We start from the raw sequence: 24,802 nt of genomic DNA, 5'->3' as shown, positions 1-24,802 counted from the left end.
AAAGATTATTCACAATAATCAAGTGTGATTTATTCCAAAAATATAGCATCCTTTCTTAACAAAAGCTCTCAAGAAAGTAGGATAGAAAAAACATACATCAACATCATAAAGGCCATATACAAAAGACCCATGGTGAATACCGTCCTCAACAGGGAAAAACTGAGAGCTTTTAGTCTAGGATCAGGAACATGACTGGGATGTCCACTCTCATCACTGTCATTCAACATAGTACTGAAAGTCCTAGCCTCAGCAATCAGACAACAAAAAGAAATTAAAGGCATTCAAACTGGCAAGGAAGAAGTCAAACTTTCACTCTTCACAGATGACATGATACTCTATATAGAAAATCCAAGACTTTATCAAAAAATTGCTAGAACTAATACATGAATTCAGCAAAATTTCAGGCTATAAAATGAACATGCAGAAATCTGTTGCATTTCTATACACCAATAATGAAACAGAAGAAGTAGAAATCAAGGAATTGTTCTCATTTACAATTGCACCAAAACACATAAGAGACCTAGGAATAAACCTAACCAAAGAGATACAAGATCTGTACTCTAAAAACTATAGAAAATTTATGAAAGAAATTGAAGACACAAAGAAATGAAAAAACATTCCATGCTCATGGATTGGAAGAACAAATATTGTGAAAATACCTATACTATCCAAAGCAATCTACACATTCAATGTAAACCCTATTAAAATACCACCAGCATTTTTCACAGAGCTAGAACAAACATTTCCAAAATTTGCATAGAACCAGAAAAGACCCTGAATAGCCAAAGTAATGTTGAAAAAGAAAACCAAAGCTGGAGGCATTATAATTCTGGACTTCAAGTTGTATTACAAAGTTGTAATCATCAAGACAGTATGGTGCTAGCACAAAAACAGAGATATAGATCAATGGAACAGAAAAGAGAACCCAGAAATGGACCCTCAACTCTATGGTTAACTAATCTTTGACAAAGCAGGAAAGAATATCCAATGGAAAAAAAGATGGTCTCTTCAACAAATATTGTTGGGAAAATTGGGCAGCCATATGCAGAAGAATGAAACTGGACCATTTCCTTACACCATACACAAAAATAAATTCAAAATGGATGAAAGACCTAAATATGAGACAGGAAACTATCCCAGAGGAGAAAAAAGCAGCAAATTCTTTGCCCTCATCTGTAGCAAATTCTTACTAGACATGTCTCCTGAGACAAGAGAGACAAAAGCAGAAATGAATTACTGAGACTTCATCTAGATTAAAAGCTTCTGCATAGTGAAGGAAACAACAAAACTAAAAGACACCTTATGGAATGGAAGACATTTGCAAATGACATATTGAATAAAGGGCTAATATCCAAAATCTAAAAGAACTCAACATACTCAACACCTAAAAAAGAAATAATCCCGTTAAGAAATGGGCAGAAGACATAAACAGACATTTCTCCAAAGAAGACCTAAGCATGTTCAACAAGCACAAGAAAAAAAATGCCCCACATCTCCTGCTATCAGAGAAATACAAATCAAAACCACAATGAGGTATCACTTTACACCAATTAGAATGGATTGAAGTATGACTTTACACAAATGAGAATGGCTAAAATTAACAAGACTGGAAACAACAAATATTGGTGAGAATGTGGAGAAAGGGTAACCCTCTTGCACTGTTGGTGGGAGTGCAAGATGGTGTAGCCACTCTGGAAAATTGTGTGGAGGTTCCTCAAAGAGTTAAAAATAGAGCTACTCTACAATCCAGATTGGATTGTTTGTTTGTTTATTTATTTATTTTTATCATAAAGTTTAATTATGGTTCAGAAAAAATTGAGTGAATAACTTTCTCTGAAAAAAATATACTGACTCTGTGTAGACTGCAGTAATTTTGGAGAGGGGAGCTGGTAAGTTAAATTTCCCTATTTTCTATTCTGAAAATTCATAAAATGTCCTATTTCCAGTCTGATTATAGAGATGCATGTGCCCCAAATGGCTGAGAATAAATACATCAAGAAAGGCAAAAGCTGCAAAGCTAAGGGCATGCAACAGACTCTAAGAGAAGGTCTCAGAAATTCCCAAAGTGGCAACAAGGAACGTTTGGCTGGAATTTGAAGGTCTTTTCAGTCATCTTTGTCTTTTGCGCTGTGTTTAAGGATGCGCGTGAACTCAGTGTAATTGAAATTCCCCTTCTTGGGGATCCCTGGGTGGCACAGCGGTTTGGCGCCTGCCTTTGGCCCAGGGCGCGATCCTGGAGACCCGGGATCGAATCCCACGTCAGGCTCCCGGTGCATGGGGCCTGCTTCTCCCTCTGCCTGTGTCTCTGCCTCTCTCTCTCTCACTGTGTGCCTATCATAAATAAATAAATAAATAAATAAACAAAAAAAAAATTAAAAAAAAAAGAAAAAAAAAAGAAATTCCCCTTCTTGTCCATAGGTGCTTCCCTGTACAGCTCATCCACCTCCTCATCTGTAAACCAGTCTCCCATGGTAGTCAGCAGCTCTCTCAGGTAATCTTCCTGGATGGTGCCAGTTGCTTCTTCATCAAAGCAAGCAAAAGCATTTCTGATGACATCTTCTGGATCTGTGCCATTTAACTTTTCACCAAACATCATGAGAAACATGGTCAAATTTATGGGCCCAGGAGCCTCATTCATCATGGCATCCAGATACTCATTGGTTGGATTTTTCCTTAGGGAGGCAAGCATATCATGCAAACCTACCTTGTCAATGAAACCATCTCTGTTCTGATCAATCATGTTGAAGGCCTCTTTGAACTCCTGAATCTGTGACTGGTCAAACATGGCAAATACATTGGATGTTGCGTGCTGGGGACGCTTCTTGATGGTCTTAGTCTTTGCCCTTTTGCTTGACATGGTGGCGGTTAAATCCCTGCACAGCCACAAGAATAGGAGCGCTTTGGTGACCCCCTCGCTGCCCTGGCTGCGGCCACCAAGTCTCCTCAACTCCCGGAACCCCTAAAGCCAGCACTTCCAGCCTCCCAGATTGGATTTTTTAATAAAGGAAGATAAACTGTATGCTATCCACAGACATTCACTTTACAAAGAAAAACATTAGAAGAATACACACATCATGATAATGTTAATATAATAAAGCTGGAGTGGCTCTCTTAATATCAGATAAAGTAGGTTTTCAGAATAAAGGATATTATTGGGTATTAAGAGAGTCACTTTATAATTAAAAGTGTCAATTTATCAAGAAGATATCACAATCTTGAATGTGTAGGAAGCTAACATCAGAGCTTCAAAATACATAAAGCAGACTCATGAAAGTAAAAAAAAAGAAATAGATCCATGATTATATTTGATGATTACGGTAATATTCTTTTAATAATTGATGGAACAAGCTGACAGAAAATAATTAATAAATAGAAGAACCTGTAATCATGGCAAAAATATTTATGAAAATTAGGGAATCCTGTCATAGTCTACAATATACAACATGCCTCTTTAGGGTACTTTATCTATGCTTTTTTGCCAGTATTAATTTTGTAAAATATTTTTCTTTCTAGTTGCTTTCATTTTTTGATACATTTTTGCCCAGGTCATTATTTTTGTTTAATTTTTTTAGATGAACTTATTGTAAAAAGCCTTAAGTTGGATTTTTAACTCTAATTTCAGAGGTATTTTATTTTATTATTTTATTTTATTTTTTACAAGATTTTATTTATTTATTCATGAGAGACATAGAGAGAGAGAGGCAGAGACATAGGCAGAGGGAGAAGCAGGCCCCATGCAGGAAGCCCGACATGGGACTCGATCCCCCGTCTCCAGGATCACGACCTGGGCTGAAGGCAGCCCTAAACCGCTGGGCCACCTGGGCTGCCCCTCAGAGGTATTTTAAAAATAATTCTAATACTATATTATAAATAATATCACATATAAAGTGAGATAAGCGAATACTAATCTATATAATGGTCAGCTAAAAAAATGAGATATTTTAAATCAATTCTTTATACTTTCCTTCTCATTTGCCCCTTATAGCCATGAATTCAGTTCTTTGTATTCTCTTGAATTTCTTTATACTATTATTATGTTTGTTCTTCATGTTAAATAACATTTGGTATTATTTTATATTTTTCAGTCTTTATATACAATTGTTACTTTTGTTATATGTGTGCATATTTGTATATATATATATATATATTTTATACGTAGAATAAAGAAAATTGTTAACATGGGGCTAGATCTAACCATTAATTGAATGAAACACTAGAAAAACCTTCATGAAACTGAAAAACATAAAAAAGAAAGAAAGAAAATATTTGATACTAATAGCAGATGAGTTATGAAGGGTAAATGGAGTTAAAGTACCACAGGATAATTTATTGTTCAGGAGAAAAATGAGGAATGCTTGGGTGGCTCAGCAGTTAAGCGCATTTGCCTTCGGCTCAGGGTGTGATCCTGGAGACCGGGAGTGAGTTCCGTGTCAGGCTCCCTGTATGGAGCCTGTTTCTTCCTCTGCCTCTGCCTATGTCTCTGCCTCTCCCTTTCTGTGTGTCTCATGAATAAATAAATAAAATCTTTCAAAAAAGAGAAAAAAGAAAATGCTGATTATTATGCATTGATAAATTTAATTAAAAAGTTAAATAAAAAGTGAAGAAAGAAGTCAACTAAAACTGATGCAATAAGGAAGAGTAAATCATTTTGTCCCAAGAGCTATATAAGAAAGTCAATCAGTAGTTAAATAAATTCCTACAAAAACACTCCAGGTCCAGACCAGATTTTTGAGCAAGATTTACCAAATACTCAAAGAAGAGGTAATTTTAAGTTTCTCCTCTGAGGGTACGTAACTGTGATACCAAAATATGTTATGTACAGTACACAAAAGAGAAATGACAGGAAAATCACATAAATTTAGAGGCTGATAAATATACAGGCAATTAATAACACAAATATTAGCAACACTTTTTCCATTATGCATAATAATCTTCAAGTACATGTCAGGATTATACCCAGAACTCGACTTTAACATTCAAAAATCAATTCATATAATCCATAACTTTAACAGATTAAAGGAGGAAAAATAATAGAGCAATTTTTACAGATGTACAAAAAGCCATTAGTAAAATTCAACATCTATTCCTGATTTAAAATAAAATAAATAAAATAAAATAATTAAAATAAAAAAAATATATATATATATAAATATATATATATATAAAACCGGTGGCTCAGAGGTTTAGTGCTGCCTTCAGCCCAGGGTGTGGATCCTGGAGACCCAGGATCGAGTCCCACCTTGGGCTCCCTGCATGGAACCTGCTTCTCCCTCTGCCTGTGTCTCTGCCTCTTTCTCTCTCTCTCTTTCTCCTTCTGTCTCTCATGAATAAATAAATAAAATCTTTAAAAATATATTTATATTATATATATGTATATATAGAATACTAGGATTCAAGGGAACTTCTTTAACCTGATAAAGGTTATCTACAGAAAACAAACTCTTCTAAATAGCTTTCTAAACATGTAAAAACAAGCAAAATAAAGCTACATTGTCCAGTGATGAATTTGTATTTGGTAAAATCATGAAAAGAAAACAAAAGGTTTATTATCAAAACTTGAGGATAATGGTAACCTCTGAAAGAAAAGGAGAAGAAAAGGATTGGTGATAAGGGGATCTTCTTTATTGGAAGTGTTCTAGTTCTAAAATGAAGGGTGGTTCCATTGATGGACATTTAAGAATTATAATTTGAAATGTTGGAGAAATGTTTTATCTTTATCACTCTGTTCTCATGGGACAGTGCCCTCTGCTTTACAGTGAAATCTCCCACTGGATTGATGTGATGAATTTGACTTCCTGGATTTCTGGCTCTATTTATTTTCCTGCTCTCTAAATATTTTCGAGAGACCTATAACCACTCCGACACACACACACACACACACACACACACACACACACACGAACACTACCCTGCAGACCCATTTTTCTATTCATGTGGCTGTCCAGTTTGAAGAGACAATTTTACATTTGATTCTGGCCCACAATGTAGTAGAAAGAACAATATATGTAGCCGGTTGATAAATGCTCAAATTATAGCTATGCTGCTACTGCTACTACTATACTACTACCATTACTACTGTTCCTCTTCACACACACACACACACACACACACACACACACACACTTTCTTGGACAAGGTCTTAACATGAGAGCTTTAATTCCTTTACATGTGAAATAATATTTTTGTCATAGAGTTGTGAAACTTATGTAACATGCATATTAAATCTATTAAAATATCCAAACCAGTTTTTCTGCAATTTGAATCTATTTAAATTCCTAACTGAACAGTTTTGAATTCCTAAGGCCTGAAAAATTTTCTCTTTTATTAAATTGCAAAAGTGAATGATTTCCAAAAACCATATTAAAACAGAATAATGTTAGGAGCCGGATGCCGGGCTCCATCCCAGGACCCCAGGATAATGACCTGAGCCAAAGGCAGACACTTAACCGACTGAGACACTCAAGGTGCCCCAAGTCATGAAATTTTCTGTTAAATATGTTGTGTATGTTCATATCGGTTTTGTGTATCTATGTACATACACAGGCATACACGCATAATTTGATATTACATATTTGTGTGATATTATATTTAAGCATATATTTATATGTTTGCATAAACATAACAAATCTATGGTATACAGAAATACATCTTGATGAACTTTGTTTTTACTCCATTAACAGTATTAGGAAAATCCCAATAATTCACTCATACTATGATCCCTGGTCAGCGTTATCAACTACCATCCACGTGAGGGCAGCACATTCTAAAACTAGATGAACTAGCCACAGGAAAAGAAGTCCTGAGTGGGATCCAGGTTTAACCTAAGGCCCGACAGACACAGCTATCATGCGAAACACATGTGTGAACTTATAGTTTTGAAGGTGCTTTATACACAGTTTCTTGTTGAATCATTACAAATTTCTGTGACCTTTATGTTATAGATGAAGAAACCACAGTCAGAGAAATTTAAGAATTTCCTAACAACTGAAAGGTTTGGAATTATATCTCATTTCCACCAATTACATATTTCTCATTCTCAAGGCCTCTGAATTCTTCTTTTCCCTTGTCTTCAAATTTTGTTACCTTTCCTGTTTGGATTTAAAACTACCAGACACAGGGCAGCCTGGGTGGCTCAGCGGTTTAGTGCCACCTTCTGCCCAGGGCCATTCTGGAGACCTGGGATCGAGTCCTGCGTGAGGCTCCCTGCTTCTCCCTCTGCCTGTGTCTCTGCCTCTCTCTCTCTCTGTTTCTCGTGAATAAATAAAATCTAAAAAAAAAAAAAAACAAAAAAAACAAAAAAAACTACCACACACACATACATGATCAGTGAAGGATTTCAAAGTTATTTAATGAAAACTTTGATAGTTTTTTCTCATGTTCTTCTCAAGCTTTTCCTACTCCCTCACCCCCGTGGTTAATGTTAGCCATTTGTTGTGTATTTTTCCTGACTGCTTACACACCCCTACACGTGTGTACCCACACACTTTAATAGGGATGTGTATATGTGCATATATGTACGATGTATTGTTTGTTTATAATTTGTTGATGTTGCTGTATTTGATATGTTTTTATTAAAATGATATCAAATAATGCACATTAATCTTGAAACAAAAAAAGTAGCCTTGGGACGCCTGGATGGCTCAGCTGCTGAGTGTCTGCCTTCTGCTCAGGGCGTGATCCCTGAGTCCCAGAATCAAGTCCCGCATCTGGCTCCTTGCAGGGAGCTTGCATCTCCCTCTTCCTGTGTCTCCGCCTCTCTGTGTGTATGTCTCCCATTAATAAATAAAATCTTAAAAAAAAAAAAGTAGCCTTGACAGTTGTCAGCTGATCTCTTCTACCATTATCACCCTGGCCAAATTTCCTATTGAACACAAAAGATTTCACAAAATACCAAAATCAGATGAGGTCTGTCTGTGACTAGCTAAGGGGGACAAAAACATCATCACTCTGTAATTGTGTCTAAGCCCAGACAAAAACAAAAATACTGTAGAACAAAAACAATTAAGTAGTCTTCTCTCTCAGCTAACATGGGTGATCAATAGTTCTCTATCAATGACAGCTTTAGCCTCACTCCATCTGTCCCACTACCTAAATAAAATATTAAGTTATTCATCACAGAATTGCGCCCATTTTCCAACTGGCCCAGTGCAGGACAAACCCCAACTTCTTGAACCCTTTGTCCAAACCACTTAAAACAAACACAACCAGTTTCTTGATGCAATAAATAACATCTCATTTTTTAAACAAGTAATCCCTACACCCAATGTGGGGCTCAAACTTACAGTTCCAAGATCAAGAGTTGCATGGTCTACCAATAGAACCAGCCAGGAACCCCAACAGATCTCACTTTTTTGGCAGGTGTCCCTTAGCACTCTACAATTTGCTATTTTAATTTGCTGTACATCATGAGCCTCTTCAAAGTCAATATGATTGACTTATTCTGTAGCTTAGATTGACCACAGTTTGTTGTACCAAATCCATACCAGGGGACAATAAAAATGCAATTTTTGTTACCACTGCAAACAATGCTACAATCAATATATACTCTTGCTTCTATTTCTTTCTTTCTTTTTTTCTTTTTCTTTTTTTTTTTTGCTTCTATTTCTTTAGAAGGGATTTCCCAATAATGACATTAGTGGATTAAAGAGAGGCATTTTTAATTATAATAAACATTTTTTAAAAGTCTGTTATAGTTATATTGTTAGCTTCAGCAGTAGATTCCATAATAATTTTCTTTGTCAGTTGTAGTAGGTGAAATGATCTTGTACTGTCTTAAAAAGCAGTCTTCTATTAGGGTGCTTGAGAATCTTTTTCTGTGTCCATTTGTTCATTCAGTGAATGTGATTTAGCACCTGCTACTTATTATTCTACTTGCTGAGCGTATAGTAGTATATAACCAGATCAACTTCCTACCCTCTTGGAGTTTATATTGTTTGCGAAAAGACGGACTCTAAACAAATAATGAAATTGATTATGCTAGATGATCATAAGTGGTGTGGAGAAAATTAAATTTGGTCAAGGGAAAAGGGAGAGTGAGCTACTAAGTTTATAGGATGCTCAGAGAAGTCCATTAATGAAATGACCTTTGAAACAGCTGAAGGAGTGAGTCATCTGGATGTCTGAGGCAAGCAGTTACTTACAAGTAACAGAGAAGAGCTCTAACCTGAGCCAGGATAATGCTTAAAATGCTCTAAGAATAATAAGAGGTCAAGCAAGACTGGAGAGGAGAATCAAGGAGGTCTGAGAGATAAAAGGAAAGACACATGGATCCTTGAAGGTCATTACAACAACGTTGGTTTCTACTCTGAGTGAAGCGTGCAGTGTGATAGGAGGGTTTAAAGCTGGGGAATGGCAGCTTTATGGGAGCTTTCTGATGGCTGGGTTGAGGGCTGAGGGTTGAATGTAGAGCACAAGGGCTGAAGCACACAGACCAGTTAGGAAATTGTTGTTATAATTGAAGCCATTTGTACCAGAAATTTGGGGAAAAGTATTAGTGGAAGATGTGGGGAGAAGAGATCAGATTTGGGATATATTTTAAGGGCAGTGCTACAAATCTTGGAAAAAAGTTGGGAACGATTCCAATGTTATTTTACTTGAACAATGTCATGACAGAGTTGACATTTGCTGAAATGAGGCAGGATGTGGTGGAAGCAGGTCTGGAGGTTGGAATCAAAAGTTCAGTTTGGGACACAGTATATTTGACATGCTTATTAAACATTCAGGTAGACATACTGAGCATACTTTTAGAGACAGAAGTTTTAAGTTCAAAGGAAAAATCCAGAATGAAATTTAAACTTGGAAGTCATCAGCCTGCAGATGATTTTTAAAGCAATGAAATCAGATGAGCTCACCTATGGAGTAAGTATAAATAGATAAGTGATCCTCGAAGTGAGAGCTCTGGAAAACTCCAGTATTTAGAGGTTGTCAAGATGAGGGGAAAGCAGCAAAGAAGATGGGGAGAGGGAGCAGCCAGGGAGGTAAAAGAACCAACTGTGAAAACAGGCATACCTCCTTGTATTGCACTTTGCTTTATTGTGCTCTGAAGATAGAGCGCTTTAAAAAAAAAAATTAAAAGGACAGTTCAGGGATTAAATTAAAAGGCAACCCTGAGTTGGGCACCATTTTATGGCTAATATTGTCGAGGGTATTGATACTATTTTTATAACTGCATTTGTTTTGTGCCATATTTTGATCATTCTTGCAATATTTCAAACTTTTTCATTATTGTTATATTTTTTATTGTGACCTGGGATCAGTGATCAACGATGTTACTATTCTAATCATGTTGGGGTGAGACAAACCACACCTGTACAAAACAGCTTAATTAATAAATGGTAAACCATTCCCCCATGACTCTCCCTCTACTCAGGCTTCTCTGTTCCCTAAGACACAACAGTATTGAAATTAAGCCCATTAAAAATTCTGCAATGGCCTCTAAGTGTTCAAGAGAAAGGAAGAGTCAATCAGTGAGGCAAAATTTATTGACATCTTATTTTAATAAATCACCAAAGGCACCTCAGCCTTCAGCAGCCACCCCCTGACAAGCCAGCAGTCATCAACATTGAGGCAAGACCCTTCACCAGCAAAAAGATGACCACTCACCAAAAGGTTAGATGATGATTAGCATTGTCTTGTCAATAAAGTATTTTCACTGATTTTTTAAGGATTATATTTATTTGAGAGAGAGAAAAGGAGAGAGAGAGAGGGAGAGAGAGACAGCATGAGCAGGGGGAGGGGCAGAGGGAGAGGCAGGCTTCCTGCTGACTGGGAGTCTGATGCAAGATACGATCCTAGGATCCTGGGATCATGGCCTTAGCCAAAAACAGACGCTTAATCGACTGAGCCACTCCGGTGCCTCCAATGGAGTATTTTTAAATTAAGATAGGTACGTTGTTTTTTAGATATAATTCTATGGTACACTTAATAGACAATAATATAATGTATATGGAGTGTACATGTAATATGCACTGGAAAACCAAAAAAAAATTCATTTGATAGTTTTATTTGGATGTTTGCTTTATTGCAGTGGTCTGGAATCGAGCCTGTAATATCTCTGATGTGTAACTGTTGTGTTCCAAAAGCCAAATGGCAGTTTTCAAGAACAAAATAACAATTAACCGTGTCCAATGGTGATAATAAGTCAATTAAGACTTGCCATATAATTTAGCAATGTGAAGGCTTTTGGTGAATTTGGCAAGAGCAGTCTGATGAAGTGGTGGGTGAAAGCCTCAGTGGAGTAGGTATAAGGAGACTGTGATGATAGTCGACTCCTTCCAAGAGTTTGCTAAGAGAGAAGAGAAATGAGGTGATTGCTAGAGGCTAATGTAGGAGAAAGAGATTTTTGCATTTTTTTCAACATGGATGAAATATTCATTTGGATGAGGGAATGATTATTGTGATTATTTATTATATGTGGGAATGAAGACAGAGAGAAATACTGGTAAAGAGACAAGAAGAGTTTGTGGAAATTCTCTTCCGATTGCCTTTGTCATGAAATGAAAGATTGTTTTGGAGGTTTGAGAACAACACAGACAGTATGAAACTGTTTTCTAGAAGAGTGCTTAATGATCAAAACCAGAATATTGCAGAAGTGTCATCTATATGATCATGATTATGAATATAAATGCTATTATTCAACATAATTGTATGGATTTTTCCAGTCGCCTTCTGCTGCCAAGGTTGGGGTTTTGCCATACCAATATGAGGAGGGTGTAGAGGAGCTAATAAGTATATGGTCAATACAACAACGTGATTAATATAATGTACCATGAAATCTCTGCTGTGTAAATAAGTAAATAACGATGTGAAAGGAAATGATGGACAGTGATGAGTGGCAAAATCAATGAATTGGTTGTCCCAGTGTGTTCAAAGATTGCTGAAATTATAATACTAGGGTGAGTTTAATGAACATTTGGATATCTCCTTCTTAAAAATTTTCTAGTCATCTATTCACATTTTTTAAGAAGACTTTTGTCAATTTTTATATTTTGAGTATATATATATAGTATAAAAGTATATAGTCTTTTAACATTCATATATGTTACAAATATTTTTATTGATATATTACATTTACCTTTCCTATTTTAAGAATCCTTTCCAAGCATATTAACATGTATGCTTTATCACTCATTTTATTAGTTTTTGCTCGGCAATGCTCATTTCATCCTCTCCTGTTTTGAGGTCTTTATATTGGTTGAGTTGTTTTTGGTATAACTACTTCTAATGATTTCTTCAAAAATGTAAATGAATGGAACACTATTTTACTTAGATCTACTACATGAATAGCATTTTGGCAAGGGCTAAGATTCTTAGGGCACAAACATTTATTTTTCTACAAAACTATAAACCTTATAGTTTCCAGTGGTATGGATGAAGAATCCAAAAGTGGTCTGATTTTCCTCTCTTTGAATTCAAAAGCAACCAATTTATTCTGACAGAACATAAACTTTTCTCTTCAAATTTTGAAATCTTTCCAGTATGAGACTTTGTTTCTCAAATCCTGCCTTAAATTCACTGGCATACTTCATCTGAAATTTCAATTCATTTTCAACACAAGTAAAGTATTTTTTAAATATTTTTTTATGATTGATTTTCTTTTCCCATTTCTTTATGCTTCTATCAGTCCTTTGTTGTTCCTTACAGAATGATCCTTATTTCTCCTCCATCTCTCTAGTGTCTTACCTTGTCACTTACATTTTTCTTTGGTATTTTTATAGGATAGTTCTTTCATTTAACTTTTTAAAAAAGATTTTATTTATTTATTTGAGGAAGACAGAGTGTGAATAAGGGGGAGGGGTGGAGGGAGAAGCAGACTCCCCACCACCAGGGAGCCCAACATGAGTGGGGCTCCATCCCAGGACCCTGGGATCATAACCTGAGCCAAAGGCAGATGTTTAACTGACCGAGCCAAGCAGGTGCCCCTCTTTCATTTAACTTTTAAGATAACTTGGTTTTCATAAATGTCTATTTCTGTTCTGCTGTTGAATTTTTAAGGTTGGAAATTATGATTTTTTGAACTGTTCTTTGTTACATTTCTAAGAATGTTTTCACTACATTTTAAAAATCTCCTGTTTTTGTTTGTTTGTTTGTTTGTTTGTTTGTTTCCCCCATCAAGTCTGCTTAAATAGGATCTTCTTGTTCTGTAGGTTCTTTTAATATTACTTAAGGAAGACCTTCTTGTTGGTATATTTTTATGTGGACTTCCTGCTTAAAGAGACTAAATCTCCAAGAGTGTTCTTTCATAACAACTTACTTTTATGCTAGTTATGCTGCCCATTTTCTTATAGCACCCTCAATAATCACTGGCTAACTGGTTCCAAAAGTGTTTTGCTCTATTTTTGCTTTGAACTCTAAGGACTACTACATATATCTCCTATTTTCTACACTTCTTACAGATCTGTTTTTTTTTTTTTTATCCCAAAATCTTATTAGTTTTGTTTGGTTGGTTGTTTTAAAATTTTACAGTTTTGATTTTATCCTAGTACAATTTATTATGGGTTTTTATGACTAGGTCATACTTAATAGCTAAGTGAATGAGCTCTCTGACTTAGTGCTGTTTTTTTTTTCTTTTTTTTTTTTTAGGTTTTTCTTTTCTTTTTAAGGAATTCTATTTATTTATTTGAGAGAGAGAGTGAAAGAGAGAGAGAGAGAGAGATCATGAGCAGAAGGAAGGGCAGAGGGAGAGGCAGACTCCCTGCTAAGCAGGGAGACTGATGTGGAAATCAATCCCAGGACCCAGGGATCATGAACCCAAGCCAAAGGCAGATGCCTGATTGACTAAGTCAACCAAGGTGCCCTGATTTAGTGTTTAATTGGTTTGTCTTTCTCTTTATAAGATGGAACTAATAATGGACCTATTTAAAAGTTTTTTTTTTTTTTGTTTTTGTTTTTGTTTTTGTTTTAAAGATTAAATGAAATGATACAAGGTCAGCCTGGTACTTGGCATATAGAAAGTGATCCATACTAGTTATTATTGTTACACTTAGGATTTTATTTATTTTTATTTTTACTTTTATTTTTAAAAAATTTTATTTATTCATGGGAGACACAGAGAGAGAGGCAGAGACACAGGCAGAGAGAGAAGCAGGCTCCCTGCAGGGAGCCCAATGTGGGACTTGATCCGGGGACATCCGGAATCACGCCCTGGGCTGAAGGCAGATGCTCAACCGCTGAGCCACCCAGGTGTCCCCTACACTTACAATTTTAATAACTGTGTCCTGAGGACTTCGTTTAGTAAACAATGATAGCTCATTCTAATCACCCCTTGTTTATTCATTCAGCTTTGTTGCTTCTTTCGCCCTTAACCTAACCAGTTTTGCAAAAGCCCAACCCTGATTAAATTTAACATTCCACCTGCTTTGTGCCCAAACAAGACTAGAGAAAAAACACACTACCATTGTAACTGGTACTGTTTTAAATTTAGGGCCACGACCATGCCCCCAGCTGTCTCCTTCTATTTCTCTACCTGCCACTATCCTACTCTTCTGGAAAGCCATTTCACATCTTTTTTGCTATTTTCTTCTGTTGTATTCTCCATTTTATTTTTTAAGCCCCCACTCCTGATATTCCTTTTTGTTAAAATGTTTCAATTCATGTTATTCAGAATATGGAGGAGAAGGTGCACTAAACAATATATTCAATCAACTCAAACATGTGGCAAATATATTTACATAGCTTTTAAGGCACATCCAGCCAGGTTCAATTTTGTGAGGACTTCATGGTAATGTAAAACATACATTATACGTACACATAGGGACTGTTTGTTGACACTTTGAGTAAGATCTCTTTTTTATTATACATATATATTGATTTTTATATATTTATTATATATATATATATTTGTTTTATTGGAGTTTGATTTGCCAACATATAGTATAACACCCAGTGCTCATCCCATCAAGTGCGCCCCTCAGTCTCTCATCCATGAGGGACACAGAGTACCTTTAACATGCCAGCTTACTCAGGATTCACAGAGGACTGTTGAGGAGAACTTATTTTTGCAATCTTTAGATATCAAGCTACATGCCCTTGAATACGCGCTAGAGTACTGAAGAGAATTAGTTAAAATAAAATTATTATAAATGTTAAAATTTACAGGATGCCTGGGTGGCTCAGTGGTTGAGTGTCTATCTTTGGCTCAGGGCATGATCCTGGAACCTGCATGGAATCTGCTTGTCCCTCTGCCTATATCTCTGCCTCTGCCTATGTGTCTGCCTCTCTCTCTGTCTCTCATGAATAAATAAATAAAATATCTTTAAAACCCCTTTTTGAATTCAATGAATGAAATTAAGGGAAATCAAGATTTTAGCTATAATAGGAAATTTTGTTTCAATTTTTATTTTTGACACTATTGTAGTGGTTTTAGAAAAACTGAATGCAAATTTTTAATACTCATTTCAGTTAAGAGTTGTATTCTTTATCTCCCATTGAGTATGGGTAGGTTTATAAATGCTCTAACGTTAGCTTTTAATGCTAAGAAGACATTGGAAATGACACTATTTAATTTTTGATGCCAAATCATGAAATATGTAACCACTACCTTGTTTACCAGAATACTTGCTCTTAAAGCCCTTCACTATCATGTAAGAAGTTGAGCTACAATGAGGCTGCCATGCTGTGAAGAACTTCAGTTCAAGCTACAAGGAAGGAACATGTAGTTCCCTGGTTTTGCTTACAAGTTGAGTGTGGTCTTCAAGTTCACACAACCTAGGCTCCCAACTTGTGGTTTAAAATGCCCCAAGGAAATGTCAGCACCCAGCCACTTGAGATTTGAGTCTTCCCAGTTTAATGCCCTAACATCACAGAACAGAAAAGAGCCATACTCTCTTCATCTCCTCTGGATCCTTGATCCACAGGAACTTTGAAGATTATATAGTTGTTTTCCACCAGTACATTTTTTAATAGTTTGTTACCTAAAAATAGATGGTCGATAACAATTGCCTCGGTGTGTATGTGTTTTGAGTATGTATGAATATATGTCAATTATTACACAATAAGTAATTCAGCTGTTTATAACTTAATTGTAGAGTCAAATGTATGTGTAGTGATATGGAAGGCACAAGAATACACTAACACTAATATTAGTGAGAAAGGAAATTTGAAAAAGAAAGAAGAAACTTTCTTCCATTTTAGAATTTTTACAAACAGCACTTATTCATCTGTATCATGACTTTGTAAATCATTTTACATGGCATTTGAATATCAAGACAAAAAGAACATACATGAACTCAGTTTGAAATCATTCACAGCTCTGTAGTGATGTATTAGATATTCACCTCAAACTTATCATATTGGCCTTCAGAATCCAAGAGTTATTTTGTCTCTGATATGTAAATCATGAAACAAAAAGTTTAACACTTGTTTATTTTGGGAGTTTCACTTACTCTTCAGAGGATTCAAGTGGGAGTGTTAAAAGTTGGCTGCGATATCATTGTTTTCTGGCAATCTCATCACATAGTATCTCATTATTGCTCATGTTGGAATGTTCTCACTATCTGGGAAATTTCACTGGAGAAATGCTTTCAACCAAACACACCTTGGTAGCTGAATGGGGCAGATTCAACACAGCCACAAAACAAGCTGCTGCCTGAGGCGGTTCAGAAATGCCTCCCAGTTGTAGGCATGCCTGTGTTTGTCCTCTTTTTTTCTTTTCTTTTTTCCTTTTCTTTTCTTTTTTTCTTTCTTTCTTTCTTTCTTTCTTTCTTTCTTTCTTTCTTTTCTTCTTTTTTTTTTTGCTTTCTTCTTTTGTTGGAAAGTGATTTTAGGTGTACATTTACACCAGATTAATCATATTTAATTTTGTTTTTCATGGTATACCTGTGACGGATGGATTTGATAAGACAATTATGAGGCTGTATGACAATTGTGAGGCTCTCTGTATGTTTCTTTAAGATTTATTTATTTTTCTTATATTTTTTTCAGAATGAAGCATGTGGACATGGTTTCGTGTTAAGGATTTTGTAATTTGTACTTACATATTAAATTTAAAAATTGAAAACACAATTCCATCCATTACAACCTAGTAAGAATTTATTGCTGCAAGACACTATACAAAAACTATGAAAATATATCATTTTCAAATGTGGTTCTTCTTTCATAATATAAATTAGTAGCATGGAGATTAAAATTCCTTTTATTTATTTATTTATTTTTTAAAGATTTTATTTATTTATTCATGAGAGAAACACACACACACACACACACACACAGAGAGAGAGAGAGAGAGGCAGAGACACAGGCAGAAGGAGAAGGAGGCTCCATGCAGGGAGCCTGATGTAGGACTCGATCCCTGGTCTTCAGGATCAGGCCCTGGGCTGAAGGCGGTGCTAAACCGCTGAACCACCTGGGCTGCCCTAAAATTCCTTTTAATACTCATTTTCTCCATGGGAATCTGTGCCTCTGTGTATGTGAGTGTGTGAGTGTGTGTGTTTCCCATTCTGCCATGTTTGTTTTAGATATTATTTCATTTTGCTTTTAGAAAAATTATATTGGTTTCAGAATGAAATGTTTTTGCCAAGCCAGTGTCTAAAGATAGCAATATATTCACTTTCTGAAATGAAATTCCCTCTGAGAATGAACTCACTAATGAGAAGAATATCTAACATTTTTTGAGTCCTCTATGTGTGAATCGCAGTTCTAAGAGCTTGACATACATATTTTACCTTCATCACAACACTATGAGTAAGAACTATATTTATCTCATTTTTGCAGAGGAGAAAACTAAGGCAGAAGGATTAAGTCACTTGACTATCATTATCCTGCCAAGAGGTAGCACAGCCATGATTTGAACACAGGCACTGTAACTCCAAAGTTTATAATTTTAACAACTCTAACATATTATTTCATTGAATAACTTCAATAACAGTACTATTAGTATTAGCAATTACCATTTCTTACATGCTTTTTATGTGCTGTGCATAAGATTTGATGTATTACATTTGAGGTTTGTATATGTCATATTATTTTATTTTATTCTCAAAATAATGTTATGACATTATTATTTGTTAACCATGGTGAAATGGAATCAGGCATACTAACCGGCCAAGGTTATGTAGCTAGTAATTGGAGCATCCAAATGCTCATCTTTTTTTTCTTAATTTCTTTTTTTTAAGATTTTATTTATTTATTCATGAGAGAGAGAGAGAGAGAGAGAGAGAGAGAGGCAGAGACACAGGCAGAGGGAGAAACAGGCTCCATGCAGGGAACCTGATGTGGGACTTGATCCCGAGTCTCCAGGATCAGGCCCTGGGCTGAAGGCAGCACTAAACCACTGAGCCACCTGGGCTGCCCCCAAATGCTAATCTAAGATTTTTCTTCAGAAAAATCTAAAAACTGAAGTCATTTTACCTTTGTACTTTGTGATTTCTTGTTGTTTGTTTTATATTCGTGTGTGTGTTTCATGATAATAAGGAAGACTTTATGGTTAAATAAAATAATAGGTTTCAGCTTCAAATAAAAAATTAAATTAGATACCACATTGTGCAAATAGAAAATATTGCTTTGAAGGGACCAAATATCTTAGAAAAAAATCTAGATGAGACACTTATAGGCAAACAAAAGGCCAAAATAATGTTTGGGAATTAGGCAAGCCACATAAATGTATAAAGCAACAAGAGGGAGTGATGGGGCTTGTATTGAACTGGAGACTATACATTCCAGCTAAAAATATTCAAGTTCATAAAAAAGTAAAGATCAAAGAAACAAAACCCCAGCACCAATAATGGCATCAAGAATTCTGCTGGCCAAACAAAATACTTTGAAAGTAAAATTCCAGCCATGAAATTCTAGTTTTCCACTTCATTGCAGATAATAATCAACATCTCATTTTCTTTTTTTTAATAATAAATTTATTTCTTATTGGTGTTCAATTTGCCAACATACAGAATAACACCCAGTGCTCATCCCGTCAAGTGTCCCCCTCAGTGCCGGACACCCATTCACCCCCACCCCCGCCCTCCTCCCCTTCCACCACCCCTAGTTCGTTTCCCAGAGTTAGGAGTCTTTATGTTCTGTCTCCCTTTCTGATATTTCCCACACATTTCTTCTCCCTTCCCTTATATTCCCTTTCACTATTATTCATATTCCCCAAATGAATGAGAACATACACTGTTTGTCCTTCTCCGATTGACTTACTTCACTCAGCATAATACCCTCCAGTTCCATCCACGTTGAAGCAAATGGTGGGTATTTGTCGTTTCTAATGGCTGAGGAATATTCCATTGTATACATAAACCACATCTTCTTTATCCATTCATCTTTCGATGGGCACCGAGGCTCCTTCCACAGTTTGGCTATTGTGGACATGGCTGCTAGAAACATCGGGGTGCAGGTGTCCCGGCGTTTCATTGCATCTGAATCTTTGGGGTAAATCCCCAACAGTGCAATTGCTGGGTCGTAGGGCAGGTCTATTTTTAATTCTTTGAGGAACCTCCACACAGTTTTCCAGAGTGGCTGCACCAGTTCACATTCCCACCAACAGTGTAAGAGGGTTCCCTTTTCTCCGCATCCTCTCCAACATTTGTGGTTTCCTGCCTTGTTAATTTTCCCCATTCTCACTGGTGTGAGGTGGTATCTCATTGTGGTTTTGATTTGTATTTCCCTGATGGCAAGTGATGCAGAGCATTTTCTCATGTGCATGTTGGCCATGTCTATGTCTTCCTCTGTGAGATTTCTCTTCATGTCTTTTGCCCATTTCATGATTGGATTGTTTGTTTCTTTGCTGTTGAGTTTAATAAGTTCTTTATAGATCTTGGAAACTAGCCCTTTATCTGATACGTCATTTGCAAATATCTTCTCCCATTCTGTAGGTTGTCTTTTAGTTTTGTTGACTGTATCCTTTGCTGTGCAAAAGCTTCTTATCTTGAACATCTCATTTTCAAAGGTGAATTATTAATACTAGGGATCCAGGACAGCCCGGGTGGCTCAGTGGTTTAGCGCCGCCTTCAGCTCAGGGTGTGATCCTGGAGTCCTGGGATTGAATCCCACGTCGGGATCACTGCATGGGGCTATCCCTGCATGGGACCTGCTTCTCCCTCTGTCTATATCTGTGCCTCTCTCTCTCTGTCTGTCATGAATAAATAAATAAAAAATTTTTAAAAAACAGTAGGGATCCAAAAGGAAGTAGGTGAAAAGACTTTTTTATATATAAAAGTATACATTATGTATATGTGTGTGTGTGTATATATATATATATGCTCCTCAATGTAGTGAGAGGAATACCAATTTGTTTAAAATAACTTCATATCTTCTATGAACTAGGGAGAGGGTCTGCTACTTCCCATGATATTCAAAATTGGTAATCATTTTGATTCAAATGAAAATTATTACAATGAAACCTGTAAGTAGAGATTATGTCCATCTTAGGCCACAATAACACAGAGGTAAAGAAAAAGTTGTACACATTATGAAAACACTATTTTTTTGTTTTCACCTATTTTGCAAGAACTTTAGTTGCCCTTAAATTCTTCCAGGATTTTTCTGGGAATTGTCAGGGAGTGTCTCTGATCTAGTCCCAGGCTTCTGTGTTAGTTTCTGATTTTCTTTTTTTTCATTCCAGCTCATGGAGCCTTATCTCCTCTGATGCCAGGTCCACATTGGAATCATCTACAGTGGCCATCTAAAGGCCATGACTCCTGAAATTATCAGCACTCGCCAGTGTATATTCAGTTTGTGGATGGTTGTGAAACCAAGAAGTTGGTTGTATTTGACCTTGTGGTGTGAAACTCTGAATGACAGAGATAGAGGCATAACCAAATGACAATTCCTGCGCAGCACAGAGAATTAGCTCACCTCTCATACTTTGGCCCTAACTGCCTAAGAACCAAAGTTTGGGCTTGGGTTCTCTTTTGCTCCTGAGTAAGCATATTTAAATCTTTAATGCCACTACAGGCATAACTATGCAACCTACAGATAAGTCTAAATGCAGTATCTGTATAACCATATATTAGAGGTTCATTATAGTAGAAAGATTTGGGGGTGGGGATAATTAGTTGTCATCTTTTCTTAAAACCTCTACCAATAAAACCCAGGAAACAAAGCTTCCAACTCATGAGTTAAAAGCCAACCACTGGGGCACCCGGTGGCTCAATGGGTTAGCGCTGCCTTCAGCCCAGGGCATGATCCTGGAGACCTGGGATCAAATCCCACGTCGGGCTCCCTGCATGGAGCCTGCTTCTCCCTCTGCCTGTGTCTCTGCCTCTCTCTCCCTCTAGGTGTCTCTCATTAATGAATGAATAAAATCTTTAAAAAAAGCCAACCACTTTGTGATCCTTATCAACATAAATTTGAAAATATATTTATTCCAAGGTTTAACAAAAACAATTGTCTTATATTCTAGAATCAACAAACTATATCCATTGTACCCATAATCACTTTTCCAGTTTATATTTGTAAAAAGTTTTACCATTTATGTAAATATATTCAACAACCCTTTAATGAATGCTTAGGTTGTGACTTTACTGTGCTAGGAACTGGGGGAAGAAAAACAGAAGTAGGTAAGATATACTGTCATTTATAGACAATTAAAACAAATTACTTATGTATCAATGCATAATTCAGAATGGTAAGAAATACAAGAGATTAAAAAATGTGCTCTGTGTTTCAACAGGAAACGATAACATAATAAACACACTATATATACATGTATATAGAAACTTTCATGACTTAAGACTATGACTTTCCTTTTATTTCCTTCTATCTAATGAGAAATGTGTATATGTATAGTATGTGACATAAAAAAGATGGGCTTGTTAAATCAATGACGGAAGGGTGATCTGATCAATGCAGTGGTATTGAGAGAATTATTTAGATAGTTCATTGTTCTGAAAAATTATATGCTTTAGAAATGTGGCTAAAAGTTCTATACAGGGAAAAAAACAGTAGAGGATGTGGGGACCATTTTTTAAATAGTTGTACCTGGAATAATTGGGAAAATAATGAAATTATGGAAACCAGATATTAAGATCTCTAAACAGACCTCAATCAAAGAATCTCTGTTCCTCACCTAAGTCCTGAGAAAAGACATAAAAGGTAAAGATAGAAGCTAAAATAACTTTATTATTGATTGAAACCAGGTCAGTGAATTCAATTTTATGTTTGTCAGACAAATGGGCTTGTTAATACTGGCCTTGAAATTAGCAGACTTAGTTGCAGGTAATTCTGAACTGGGGTCTATAGGTCCATTGTGAGGAAAGGCGGGTAGTCTATACCTGGAGGACCAGAGCAGAATATCTTAGTGGCCAGAATAGCTGTCAAAAGGTAGAAGAGAACAGCGGAACAGAACCTGCCCAGTTATTTTCCCCAAATTTACTAATTAGATATAGGACTTTTTTTTTTTTTTTTTTAGATATAGGACTTAACTTCAGCTTTAGCATTAGTAAAGTAGAAGAGGTTTTGAGTAAACTATCAGAATTCCTTCCACAGAAAGAAAACGTAAAGCAAAGGAAACACTTCATACTAATATTCTTTCAATATTTGTTCTCTTTTTAACTTTGGCTTAACCATTAAACTATGATCTACTGGGGATAAGGTCATTCCTCTCAGATGAGATTAGCAGTTTAATCAGGACTACCCTGTGCCTCCTCTGCAAAACCGCTTCTCTAATACCAGTCTATCCTTTGAGAGCTGGTGGATAGTTAGATTTTACCTTTAGATATCTATGAAATTATCCAAACAGCACATGAATTAAGTCAACTGAAAGGCCATTCTATAATTTATTCCATATTCTATTTCTCAGCCAAATAAGTCAGCCCTACTGATTATCTTCAAGTTATCAAATATTCTACAATGAAATTAAATCATATAATTAGGATAAAATGCCAAAAAGAAAATCCTAAAAAATCTTAACAGCATAAAGGTATCCCAAATTTGACTATGTTTTCACTTCTCTTATCAAATTCCTAAGGCAAGTTAAAGGCTAAACATTAAATCCCGTTGCAACTCCAAGTCCAAAGAAACTAAATACCAAAATAAAATGTTCTTGCCTTTCTGATAGAAATCCATAATCCAAAGCATAAATTTCTCTCAATTTGTAATTCCCATGAGTCACAGCCAGATGAGTTCTTAGTAATTTTATAGATCCTGGGAATCTTTCAGCAGTTGTAACCTAAATTTTGTCATTAGAATGGACTTAGTTTCATCAGGGTCTCAGAAAATCTAAGGACAGTTTCTGCTGTGCTTTGCATGTTGAAGTTCAAAGAGTTAGTAACACAAAATAATATCATAATCCTGTCACCACCTATACTACATTTAGAAAAGAAACTATTCCTTTAAAGCAATTATTCAAGGTAATTTGGGCTTTTGAATCTCAATATTTAGCATTCATCAAGACCATAACAGAAACTCAATGATAACCAAGGAAAGGAGAAATTATTTCTTGTTTTAACTTTTCCAAAGTGCCAATTAATTTATACCAGTTGCCCAGATACCATTTGAATTTTTCAGGATTCTCCAGAGGAACAAAAACTAACATACATATATATGTATGTATGAATATACACACGTACCCATGTATATCCCTATATATCCATTATATGGAAGGGTATGGGTGATTGTGGGTATGTGAGTGTGTAAAGAGATTTTTTTAAGCTTATTTATTTATTTTCTAGTAATCTCTGCACCCAATGTGGAGCTCAAATCCATGACCCCAAGATCAAGAGTCACATGCTCTTCCCTGAGCCAGCCAGGCACCCCTAAAGAGAAATTTACTCACATGATTTTGGGGGCTGGCTAGCCCAAAGTCCATAGGTTGGCAGACTAAAAATCAGACAAGAGTTGATTTTGCAGTCCTGAGTCCGAAATATAGGTGGCAGGTTGAACACTAGGGCAAAGATTTTGTTTTGTTTTGTTTTTTAAAGGCATTTATCTTTAATTTCTGTTAGTTTTTAAGAAATAAATGGCAAAATATATACACTGTAGAGTCTGAATCCCCCATCACAGAGTATGAATAATGGTCCAGTTGCGAAGCTCCTGAATATACTCTTTGGCATGGGTGACTGCCGTCTTCCGTGCCTCAGGTGGAGGTGGGGGGCCTTCCACCAACTTCACAAAGTAATGGCAATAAACCTTCTCTATGATCCCAAAGTGTCCTCTGCCATGGCATTGGGTGCGTTTCAGGTACTGGGTTTGTCCTGAAGTCGATTCAGCTATATATAAATTGGATCTGAATTCCACATTGTGGTCTCTCACTGCCATATCTTGTATTTCTAAAAGAATCTCTTTAATTATTTGGGCCCCCTTTTTGTCACTGAATTCCAACTGAGCCAAAGCCTGGTCAATGGATATTCCTCATAACAATTTTGCCAAATACCACATCTTGTCTTTGCTGTATTTTATTTGCCTTCGACAATGGTAGATTTCTGCTGGCCTCCCAGGTTCTCCAGGCAACTGTGGAGGATAAATAATTTTATTCTTCTTTTCCTATTTTCGATTAATGTCCAGAGACCCACTCATGTGGATATACGACCCGGGGTAAAACATTGTGAGATGAAAGAAGCCCTAAGGCCAGCTTCCCCCTCAGATTCTGCATCCATAATGCTCCCAAATGTTCCAGTATTGCCACCACCATATTTCTCCTGTTTTTTTTTTTTAAAATGATTTTATTTAATTATTCATGAGAGACCTAGAGAGAAAGAGAGAGAGAGGCAGAGACATAGGCAGAGGGAGAAGTAGGCTCCATGCAGGGAGCCTGATATGGGGTTTGATCCCAGGACCCCAGAATCAGGACCCAAAGGCAGACGCTCAAACATTGAACCACCCAGGTGTCCCTAGGGCAAAGTTTCGATGTACAGTCTTGAGCAAAATTCTT

General features: G+C 36.3%; 1 protein-coding gene and 1 pseudogene across 2 annotated transcripts; both read right to left on the bottom strand.

Moving 5' to 3' along the window:
- Nucleotides 1-2,105: 2,105 nt before the first annotated feature.
- Nucleotides 2,106-2,866, bottom strand: LOC129503326 (myosin regulatory light polypeptide 9-like). 2 transcript variants are annotated; one of them, XM_055315298.1, is made up of 3 exons: nucleotides 2,676-2,864; nucleotides 2,412-2,513; nucleotides 2,106-2,178 (listed from the first exon to the last, which is right to left on the bottom strand). In XM_055315298.1, the coding sequence occupies exons 1-3, from the start codon at nucleotides 2,855-2,857 to the stop codon at nucleotides 2,106-2,108; spliced, it is 357 nt and encodes a 118-aa protein (XP_055171273.1). In that variant the 5' UTR covers nucleotides 2,858-2,864. The 2 variants fall into 2 exon arrangements, with proteins under 2 accessions (XP_055171273.1, XP_055171274.1); XM_055315299.1 differs by having other exon boundaries at nucleotides 2,412-2,866.
- A 21,062-nt stretch (nucleotides 2,867-23,928) lies between these two features.
- On the bottom strand, nucleotides 23,929-24,562 carry LOC129503331 (39S ribosomal protein L22, mitochondrial-like; annotated as a pseudogene).
- Between the last annotated feature and the right edge of the window lie 240 nt (nucleotides 24,563-24,802).

Source organism: Nyctereutes procyonoides, unplaced genomic scaffold (genome assembly GCF_905146905.1).
Source record: "Nyctereutes procyonoides isolate TBG_1078 unplaced genomic scaffold, NYPRO_anot_genome, whole genome shotgun sequence".
NCBI lineage: Eukaryota > Metazoa > Chordata > Mammalia > Carnivora > Canidae > Nyctereutes > Nyctereutes procyonoides.
This window is presented reverse-complemented; position numbering and strand designations above follow the sequence as displayed.

Excerpts from the sequence above, each read along its gene's own strand:
- LOC129503326 (XM_055315299.1), bottom strand. The coding sequence starts at position 2,857 with ATGTCAAGCAAAAGGGCAAAGACTAAGACCATCAAGAAGCGTCCCCAG. Across the intron at positions 2,179-2,411 it reads TACAGGGAAGCACCTATGGA|CAAGAAGGGGAATTTCAATT; the intron begins CAAGAAGGGGAA and ends CCCAGGGATCCC.